This window comes from Pelophylax lessonae, assembly GCF_965119305.1.
Source record: "Pelophylax lessonae genome assembly, chromosome: 2".
Taxonomy (NCBI): domain Eukaryota; kingdom Metazoa; phylum Chordata; class Amphibia; order Anura; family Ranidae; genus Pelophylax; species Pelophylax lessonae.
This window is the reverse complement of record NC_138769.1, coordinates 101,506,238-101,517,413: the sequence shown is the minus strand read 5'-3', so window position 1 is coordinate 101,517,413 and position 11,176 is coordinate 101,506,238. Positions and strand designations below refer to the sequence as shown.

General features: G+C 45.8%; 1 protein-coding gene across 1 annotated transcript; it reads right to left on the bottom strand.

Annotated features, from left to right (window-relative positions):
• Positions 1 to 205: 205 nt before the first annotated feature.
• LOC309545645 (uncharacterized protein) lies at positions 206 to 11,150 on the bottom strand. The gene is made up of 2 exons (XM_082244908.1): positions 10,794 to 11,150; positions 206 to 1,104 (listed from the first exon to the last, which is right to left on the bottom strand). Exons 1-2 carry the CDS (start codon positions 11,105 to 11,107, stop codon positions 228 to 230), a joined length of 1,191 nt encoding a protein of 396 aa, XP_082101034.1. The 5' UTR covers positions 11,108 to 11,150; the 3' UTR covers positions 206 to 227.
• Between the last annotated feature and the right edge of the window lie 26 nt (positions 11,151 to 11,176).

Here is an 11,176-nt window from a genome sequence, read left to right as displayed (position 1 = left end):
GATTTACAACATTCCCAGTGGCCCTCTGGATATCAGCAAAGCTGGACCAATAAATGTATGCAAAAGATATAATTCCTGGAGTTCAGCTTTAAATCTTATCCAGAACATCCAATTAAATGCCAAAGTACATAACAACAAGTAATAAGTCAAACATAAGTCTAAAAATGGGCATTTCACATTTGTTGGTCTAGTGATGTTTTATGTCAGTCTAGTTGCATCTTTTTGTTTTAAACTTTTTCATACTGAAAAGGTATTTCTCCTTGAGGGGATACAAAATAGTCGGCAAAGGTATTTCGGACCAGCATGCCGCTAGCAGGACCTCGGACGGTGCTCCATGACACGTCATGTAACGGGTTATTAAGGATGTGCTCAAACACAAAACCGTCTCTTAGAAGCACCACATTATGCAGAACACAAGCAGCCTTTATGATGTCCTGGACAAAGTTGGCTTCTAACTGAATGGGGGAATAGAAGACCCGCCATTTGTTGGCCAAGATCCCAAAGGCACCATCTATCATCCTTCTTGCACGGATCAGCCTGTAGTTGAAGACTTTGCGGATTGGGGTTATGTTTCTTGTAGGGAAGGGTCTCAAGATATTCTCCGATAGTCCAAAGGCCTCGTCGGCAACAAAGACGTATGGCATGGGATTACTACTTGGCCCGGGCAAAGGTTTATATTCCGGCAACTGCAATTTGCCCTCTTTCAGCTTGCGACCCAAGGTAGACTTCTTAAAAATACTACAGCAGCCCGTGGCTCCGTAAGAACCAACATCTATGGTGATAAAACTGTATTTACTGTCTACCAAGGCCAGCAATACAAAAGAATGTTTCCTGGCATCCCAGTGCCTCTTCCCGCTATTCGGTGGCATTTTCATCCGAATGTCTTTGGCATCGAGAGCTCCAACACAGTTCGGGAAGCTGGTAGTGGCATAGAAGTCTTCAGCTATCTCCATCCATTTCTCTTTGGTTGGCTCTGGCATAAAGATCTTAAACAGAGTGTCACATATCGCTTTGCAGGTCTCCCGAACGATTAACCGGATGGTGGCTTTTCCAATCAGAAATCGGAAATGGAGGGAGGTGAAACTTTGTCCGGTGGACAGGTATCTGTCAAAGGATAACATATTCAGTTAGTGGACCAGACAATAAACAAAGATTAGACATGCTTATGTTTAACCTTTTAGCTTTTGGAGCTTTTTTACAAATGCTTACATAAAAAAAAAAACGCACACCAAAAAACAGAAAACATATTTTCTGATAGCAGAGGACCCATAGCATAACATGATAGCAGCTGCAATTTTCGATGATGCACAATATTAGTGCAACTGTTTATAGAGTTGAGTTTTTTTTTCCACTAAAAAAATGAATTCAATTTTTTTTGTCATAGTCAAAAAAATATAAATGATTGGACTGAATCATGTAAAAATATACTATATTCTGTCAAGACTTAAGGCCTCTCACACGGGCGTTCCGTTTTTTTCGTCCGTTCACTTTTTTTTTACGGACACGGATGACACTTGTGTCATCCGGTCCGTATGTCTGCATATCATCCCACCCGTTTGCGGATGATATACGGACATAATGTATGTCTATGGGATTGCGGGTGTCAGCGGATGACACCGCTGACATCCGATTTTGCGCCCTTTCCGTTTTTTTAAACAGAAGAAAAATAGGGTTCTGTTCCGTTTCAAAAAACGGAACAGAACTGAAAAGACGCAAATCGGATGTCAGCGGATGGTAATCCGCTGACATGCGCAATCCCATTGACATGCATTATGTCCGTATATCACCCGCAAACGGATGGGGTGATATACGGACATACGGAACGCCGTGTGAAAGAGGCCTTAAATTGCCTCTGCCTGCAAAATGGCAACAAATAACCTTTACAGCTCATCAACTGAAAGAGGAGCTTCAGCCAGTTTTCCAAATATTAAAAGCCAGCAGATACAAACAGCTGTAGCTGCTGACTTTTAACCACTTGCCGACCAGGCTTTTTCTGGCACTTTTGGTTTACAAGTTCAGTATTTTTTGCTAGAAAATTACTTAGAACCCCCAAACATTATACATTTTTTTTTTTTAGCAGAGACCCGAGGGAATAAAATGGTGATCTTTGCTATTTTTTTTTTAAGTCACACGGTATTTGAGCAGCGGTTTTTAAATGCAACATTTTTGGAAAAAATACATTTTAATTAATTTAAAAAAAAAAAACAACACATATATATACCCCAATTTTTTTGTAAAATGTGAAAGATGACGTTAGACTGAGTAAGTAGATACCAAACATGTCACGCTTTAAAACTGCACACGCTCGTGGAATGGCGACAAACTACCGTTCTTAAAAATCTCCATAAACGCCATTTCAAGATACCGGTTTAGAGTTACAGTTCATATTTATTTTAATTTGTTTTTACCCTATCCCCTTAATTTTTTTTAATCACTTTTATTCCTATTACAAAGAATGTAAACATCCCTTGTAATAGAAATAAGGATAACAGGACCTCTTTATTGAAGAGATCTGGGGTCAAAAAGACCCCAAGTCTCTTCTTTACCTTTAAAAGCAAAAGATCTTTTGCTTAAAAAAAAAATATTATATATATATATATATATATATATATATATATATATGTATATATTTACTTTAAGCCTGGCCTGGAAGTGACATGACGTTGCTCTGGTCTTTCAAGGCCATCAAAGAGTATCTACTCTATGATCACCTATGGGAGCAGCGTCCACACCATCAGATCGTCTCTCGGGCGAACCGGCGGAAAAGGTAAGCAGCGGGAGTGGGGGGGGGGGGGAGCTGCTCAGACCGCTTTTTTGTGAAAAGCCAGCTGTCAGCTGCAAAAAATGATCCCAGGGATCTTCAGGCTGATAGCTTCGGTAAACCACTTGCAAGGCAAGTGGTTAATAAACATACACTCGCCTGACCAGCGATCCAGTGCCGTCCTCACCCGAGCCGGATCTTCACCGGTGTTCAGGTCCCCGGCTTCAGCATTGCAGCATCAGAGCCCGCTTCCCACTGCATCCTGTGATAGGGTCCTGCAGCCTCCTGGGAACTGTGACGTGTCCCAGAAGGTTGAGGGCATGGAGAAGAGGAAGGGCGAACTTCTGCTTCACAATCTGAGCGGAAGTGGGATTGGGTACCTGCCAAAACCAGGTATCGGCTCCCATCTTCCCCCCACAAAATAAAATATTCCAAATATGGCAGGGGGGGGGGGGGGTAGGAGGAGGAAGAGCAGACTTCCCCTGGTCTGCTTTAGGCTTCATTCACATGGGCAAATGCATATTTTCTGAACAGAATTTCGGTTGTTGTAGAAGATCCTGCGTAGATTATGCACCTAAAGTACTCGTGTATTGACATGTAAAATTCTTCTAAGGACTTTATGCATGTATGGGCGTACATGGTAAAATCTGAAGATACGTACATCCTAAGATATAGTTATGTCCTTCTTTTTTTGTGCACCACTAAACACATATTTAGGTTTGTAGATGCAGCACACTGTAAAGCTCTATTGATTCCTATAGAGCTGCCCTTAGATGTGAACAAAACGATACGCTATCCGCATCTAAGGCCCCGTTCACACTGGGGCGACGCTACTCCCGGGGGCGACCTCACAGATCGCGGCGCGCTGCTCGGACCGTGACCTCGGAGCGGCCGGCATGGACTTCATAACATTGAAGTCAATGCAGGTCGCTCCGAGTCGCCCCAAAGAAGCTCCGGACCCTTTTTCTAAGTCGGAGCGACTTGTGTCGCTCCTATTAGAACGGGTCCACAGCTTCTCTGTGGAAGGAGACCTACGGCGACCTGTCAGGCGACTAGGTCGCCTGACAGGTCGCCCCAGTGTGAACGGGGGCTAAATGTAGCGTTTTAGATGCCCGTGTGAGTTACAGTATCTATAAACAATGGCACTAGAATTGTTCCCCTCACTCTGTTGTGCGTGGCAATACCTAATATGTATTGTTTAATCATAGTTTTTGTGTGTGCTGGTGAGAGCCTCATGAATAATCGTTAAACATCGTGATCTCAAATCGACCCCCCCACAATCTTAAAGAGGTTGTAAACTGAAAAAAAAAAAAAACCTGTAAGACAAAGGCATAATGAGTTAGTGTGCATTGCATACTAGCTAATTATGAAATACTTACCTTAGAATGAAGCCCCCGCAGTGCTGCCCGCTCAGCAGTGACACAGCCGACATTTTCGGCCCTCCTACTTCCTGGTTCGCGTCCTCCGGCCATCTAATTGGTCGGAGGCGCGATGACATCACTCAAGCGCATGCACGTGGGAGCCGCCGTTCACGGCACGGGTGGCCGTTCCTTCAGAGCGCATGCGCTGGTGACATCATCTGCTGCAAGAAAAGTAAATCTATCCTAAACGGTGCAAGCAATCTTGGTAGAGAGCCTATAACATAGGCTCTTTACCATGTGATCAGCAGTGTCCAATCACCGCTTGGACACCGCTAACCAGGAAGTACCGGTTATCTGCTTTTAGAGCCGATCAGCAGCTCCCCTGAAGGGGGGGGGGGGGGTCTGCGCTGATAATCAGTGCATTGATTATCAGTGCAGACCCATCAGCTGTGAACACAAGTGGCCACCAGGGATGCCAATCTGTGTCCACCACAGATGCCAATCAGTGCCCATCAGGAATGCCTATCAGTGGCACCTATCAATGCCTCTCATTGCCACCTATCAGTGCCCATCATTGCCGCCTATCAGTGCCAGAGAGAAGAGAACCAGAATCAGAGAACAACATATTAGTCACAAAAATATCTACCATGAATGGAGGTAAATTTCCACATCAATATTTACAACACATTGATTATTCATTTCCCAAAAATGCGTGTGACCTGATGGTTATCATTATGAGGCCCTCTTACCTACCTGTGCAAATAGTATTGTATGGTGTACTGCATATCAGGAGGATGGTCAAATGGAAACCGCAGGGAGGGATACTAGATCCCCAGTAGGGTCTTTGCATAAAATGGGGAACAATGAACTGTGAATAAAGAAATTTATCCACTAGGATACATGTAAAAATAACCTAGAGAAAGAATAACTCAGAGAAAAGTAAAGCCAAGCGGACAAGAAGATATATCTTCAGAATTGACCTGCTTCACGATATTCTGGCAACCCTCCTTTATTGGTCCTCTTGGCTTTACTTTGTCTGGTTTAGAACTGGCATTCCGGTGGGTTATTTCTTCAATTTCCTGGCCTTACTTGTAATATAGTGGATACATTTTTTTTTTTTTTCACAGTTCATTGTTCCCTTTTTTTCTGCATAGTCCCTACTGGGGATCTAGTATCCCTCTGTATGGTTTCACTGATATGTCCGTTTGACCATCCTACTGATATGCAATACACCATACAATACTATTTGCACAGTTAGGTAAGAGGTCCTCATAATGATAACCATCAGGTCACATGCATTTTTGAGACATTATTCATCAATGCGTTATATTGATGTGGGAATCTACCTCCATTCATGGTAGTTATTTTTGTGACTAATATGTTCACTAATTTCATGGCAATTTTGAATGCTGTACTCACAAAAGACTCCTGAAGAAGCTTCAGGCTGGTGAAACATGCTGAGCGGGAGTTACTGCATGCGTACATGGATCGTATGACTATTGCGCTTTGTTTTTATATGTTGAAAAACTGTTTTTAAATCAATTGTTTCAATAAAACTTTGTTACTTTTTTTTTTTTATACAAACTGGTTTTCCTGAGCACCAAAAAAATCCAATTTTTTCCCATTTTCGATTTATTTGGGTTACTAATATAGGTGCACTGAATGGAAATGTTGTTGCTGAAACCCAAAATTCAGGATGCACTTGCTGAAAATCGAAAATCAAAAAATGACAGTTTTAAAAAAAAAATAAAAAAATTATAATATATATATATATATATATATATATATATATATATATATATATATATATATTTATTATAATTGTATTATGTTCAACTTGAATATGAATTTGTCAGCTATTATAGGTATATTTAACGCAAGAAAAGCTAAACAAAATGTATCCCTTTAAATTCTATGTCTTCTCACTGGTCTGTTGCACTTCCTTTGTGGTGTTAAAAATCCAGCTTGCCGCATTTTTGGTCAGTTAAAAAAACTGCGCCAAAAACACATCAATAATGCACCTGTTATGTTTTTGAATCACATGACCTACGAAAAACTCGCCATAAGCACGGGAAAATTGTGGTAAAATGGCAGCAAAATCATGTACATTTTGACAACATTACTGGCACCTTTTTCCTTTATTGGCAAAATGCCGAAAACGCCATTTTTAGCTGATACTTTTTGGCCACTGAAATCTCAGTGCATCTCTAGTTACTAAAGTACGGCAATTCCCGTACAACTGAAAAAAAAAAAAAATCAGAAGTGATGTAAATTGTTGTAGTGTATTGTATTTTCAGACAAAAACTGTACTAATTAAAACAAAAATCATAGTCTGGTATCGTACCAGAAAAATCTTTCATGCTTGTCCCTTTGGAAAAGTTCAGATGAAAGCTGTCTACTAACGATCGGATTATTGATTAGTACGGTCGCTTCGAAAGCGGTATTTTTTTTTGTACGATATTCTGATCGTGTGTAAGGGGCTTTACACCCTCAGTGCCACCTATACACTATTAATGCCTATCATGTACAGACTGTACTCAACCAGGTCGCACAGGTCAAGATCTTACAGCCCTGGACTTGGAAGTGTTCAGAGCTGAGTCACATGCTCCTCCATACCCAGAAGTACCAGGTACTGTACTTCTTTTGGTTCCCTGCTCCTAAATGGACAGAGGAGGAGCAAAGGAAAAATTAGGCAGGTCATGATGGCTCATATTTCAGCTGATTCAGCAGGAATTCGAGCCATGGGTGGCCCTGCAATCACCACCCAACTCGACAAACGACAATTTCACCCCTTGGCGACAGCGGCATGCAAATATGTGGCCTCTTGGCAGGTGAGGCTTGGTGCCAAGCGGATGCATATTTGCGTGCATTAGTGTAAATACAGCTGTGTTCTACCCTGCGTGCTCCCGGGCACAGTTACTGGAAGCTCGGGAGCGATCGGGGGTATTCATGTGATCACCGCGACAGCTAGATGGAGGATTATCGGCCAAACAGTGACTGCATTCTATTAGATGCAGTCACTGTTCGAGTAATCAGGCAGTGGCCACGATACAATGGCTGGCAGTGGGGATTCATCCATCCATGCTGTTTACCATGGGTGAGAGAACCTACTGACTCTCTCTTTCACCCTGCAGATGGAATGAGAGGAATCTACACTATATTACCAAAAGTATTGGGACACCTCCCTTTACACGCACATAAACATTAATAGCATCCCAGTCTTAGTCTGTAGGGTTCAATATTGAGTTGACCCACCCTTTCCAGCTATAACAGCTTCACCTCTTCCGAGAAGGCTATCCAAAAGGTCTAGGAGTGTGTCTATGGGAATGTTTGACCATTCTTCCAATGAGGTCAGGCACTGATGTGGATGAGAAGGCCTGGATCGCAGATGCTTCTCTAATTCATGCCAAAGGTGTTTTATCGGGTTGAGGTCAGGACTCTGTGCAGGCCAGTCAAGTTCCTCAACCCCAAACTCACTCATCCATGTCTTTATGGACCTTGCTTTGTGCACTGGTGCGCAGTTATATTGGAACAGGAAGGGATCATCCCCAAACTGTTCCCACAAAGTTGGGAGCATGAAATTGCCCAGAATGTCTTGGTATGCTGACACTTTAAGTGTTCTCTTTACTGGAAGACAAGACCTGAAAGACAACCCTACACCATACCCCCCCCCCCCCACCCTCCACCAAATGATTTGGACCAGTGCACAAAGCAAGGTCCATAAAGACATGGATGAGCGAGTTTGGGGTGGAAGAACTTGACTGCCTGCACAGAGTCCTGACCTCAACCCGATAGAACATCTAATGCCCCGTACACACGTACCGAATGTCGGCCGAACGATCGGCCGTCTTTTGTCCGGTGCTGTCCTGTCGGCTGAAAACTGCAAAACACTGCACATGAATTTTGTCGGCCAACAACAGCCGACTGCAGAAGTGATGTCATGTGATGGTTAACTTTCCGTGTGTTTTTTCTTCTCTGAGCATGCCCAGTCTTGCTAATCGGCTGTTTGTCGGCCGAATTCTGTACTGACTGGCGAACAATCGGCCGTTCTGGTGACGGCCAACAAAAATTTTATAGCCTGCACACCCGATTCTGTTCGGCCGAAAAGTTGGAGTCGGTTGTCGGAAGCATCATACTAACAAGCCGACAATCGGCCAATCGTTCGGCGGCCGAATATTTACGGCCAACAATCGCTACGTATGTACGGGGCGTAAGGGATAAATTAGAGCAGAGACTGCGAGTCTTCTCATTCAACATCCGTGTCTGACCTCACAAATGCGCTTCTGGAAGAATGGTCAAACATTCCCATAGACACACTCCTAAACCTTGTGGACAGCCTTCCCAGAAGAGTTGAAGCTGTTATAGCTACAAAGGTTGGGCTAACTCAATATTGAACCCTACGGACTAAGACTGGGATGCCATTAGGTTTATGTTTGTGTAAAGGCAGGCGTCCCAATACTTTTGGTAGTGTATGTGTGTATAGCTACTATAGTATATGTTGGAGAAGACGAGAAATTAGGTAGAGCTAAAGGCACAATTTTTTTTCCCATTTTGGATAGCGTATGGGACGGGTATAACCCTGGTCTCCCTAATGGGGAGATTTTCCTTCACACCCTAATCCCATAGTCATTACACGGAGAAGAAATACCATCAAAGTAAGGGAATCCCTGGTTGTCATAAGAATTAGTGTCCCCATTTGAAAGTTTCCCCTCTATTCCGGTTCTGGGGACAACCCTTATTTAGGGGACTCCTTTTCACTTTCAGCGATAAGGTAAATCAGGCCAAATAGAGAGTGAATCTCCTTAAGAGGGCACAGACAGCAATTAAAAACTGGCAGGGGTTCTAATCCCTCTCCACTCAATGCAAAACTGAAAAAGTTTTGCCTTTAGTTCTACTTTAAAGCTGAAGTAGGCAACCTTTGAGAAGTGGAGATCTAATGGAACAACATGAAAGAGATCAAAGATCACCGGGGTTCAGCACCTTTTTTTTTTTTTTTTTAAGAAATTAACAAGCAATGGTAGGGAAAACTTAGAAAAATATAGTAAAACAAATGTCACTGTAAAAATATAACTTAGTCTACCTTAAAAGTGAACAATGTTAGTCAGTAAGGCAGCGGACGGTGTCAGTAGGGCAGCGGACGGTGTCAGTAGGGCAGCGGACGGAGTCAGTAGGGCAGCGGACGGAGTCAGTAGGGCAGCGGACGGAGTCAGTAGGGCAGCGGAAAGAGTCAGTAGGGCAGCGGAAAGAGTCAGTAGGGCAGCGGAAAGAGTCAGTAGGGCAGCGGAAAGAGTCAGTAGGGCAGCGGAAAGAGTCAGTAGGGCAGCGGAAAGAGTCAGTAGGGCAGCGGAAAGAGTCAGTAGGGCAGCGGAAAGAGTCAGTAGGGCAGCGGAAAGAGTCAGTAGGGCAGCGGAAAGAGTCAGTAGGGCAGCGGAAAGAGTCAGTAGGGCAGCGGAAGGTGTCAGTAGGGCAGCGGAAGGTGTCAGTAGGGCAGCGGAAGGTGTCAGTAGGGCAGCGGAAGGTGTCAGTAGGGCAGCGGAAGGTGTCAGTAGGGCAGCGGAAGGTGTCAGTAGGGCAGCGGACGGTGTCAGTAGGGCAGCGGACGGTGTCAGTAGGGCAGCGGACGGTGTCAGTAGGGCAGCGGACGGTGTCAGTAGGGCAGCGGACGGTGTCAGTAGGGCAGCGGACGGAGTCAGTAGGGCAGCGGACGGAGTCAGTAGGGCAGCGGACGGAGTCAGTAGGGCAGGGGACGGAGTCAGTAGGGCAGCGGACGGAGTCAGTAGGGCAGGGGACGGAGTCAGTAGGGCAGGGGACGGAGTCAGTAGGGCAGGGGACGGAGTCAGTAGGGCAGGGGACGGTGTCAGTAGGGCAGGGGACTGTGTCAGTAGGGCAGCGGAAGGAGTCAGTAGCGCAGCGGAAGGTGTCAGTAGCGCAGCGGAAGGTGTCAGTAGGGCAGCGGACGGTGTCAGTAGGGCAGGGGACGGTGTCAGTAGGGCAGGGGACGGTGTCAGTAGGGCAGGGGACGGTGTCAGTAGGGCAGGGGACGGTGTCAGTAGGGCAGGGGACGGTGTCAGTAGGGCAGCGGACGCAGTCAGTAGGGCGGCGGACGCAGTCAGTAGGGCGGCGGACGCAGTCAGTAGGGCGGCGGACGCAGTCAGTAGGGCGGCGGACGCAGTCAGTAGGGCGGCGGACGCAGTCAGTAGGGCGGCGGGCGCAGTCAGTAGGGCGGCGGGCGCAGTCAGTAGGGCGGCGGACGCAGTCAGTAGGGCGGCGGACGCAGTCAGTAGGGCGGCGGACGCAGTCAGTAGGGCGGCGGACGCAGTCAGTAGGGCGGCGGACGCAGTCAGTAGGGCGGCGGACGCAGTCAGTAGGGCTGCGGACGCAGTCAGTAGGGCAGCGGACGCAGTCAGTAGGGCAGCGGACGCAGTCAGTAGGGCAGCGGACGCAGTCAGTAGGGCAGCGGACGCAGTCAGTAGGGCAGCAGACGCAGTCAGTAGGGCAGCGGACGCAGTCAGTAGGGCAGCGGACGCAGTCAGTAGGGCAGCGGACCTGTTGCTTTACCCGGTTTCTATGGAACAAGCCTTCTGCTTTCTAGATTATACTTTCTGGTTCCTGATCATATGCATTGTCATACATCCCATCTAAAAGAATTCCTCCTACCCCGACCAACATACTTTATAGTGACGCAGAGCCGCTCCTCGGGGGATATGGCCAGTCTCATCTGCGTGTCGCTCCGTATGAGCGCCGGTCTCAGGTACTCCAGCAGCTCATCGAACGTTCCGATGGACATTTTGAAGTAGTTGAAGAACCTCTTGGGACACGTGCGCAGATCTCCATAACGAAGGTGAAACTGTCCCTTGGAGAACCTCTGGCTGGTCAGCGGGTGCACCCAGTAATTCCTCACCGTCTCCCGTCTACGCTTTCTCTTTTTGTTCACCACATAACCCAGAACCAGCAACCAGAACTGGATCTCATGGTCTGTGGACATCTTTACACAACGAGTAACAAAAACAAAAAAAAAAAACACCTTAAAAAAAGATTCCTCTGCTGTCTACAT

Excerpts from the sequence above, each read along its gene's own strand:
- LOC309545645 (XM_082244908.1), bottom strand. The coding sequence starts at position 11,107 with ATGTCCACAGACCATGAGATCCAGTTCTGGTTGCTGGTTCTGGGTTAT. Across the intron at positions 1,105-10,793 it reads CGGCTCTGCGTCACTATAAA|ATACCTGTCCACCGGACAAA; the intron begins GTATGTTGGTCG and ends ATCCTTTGACAG.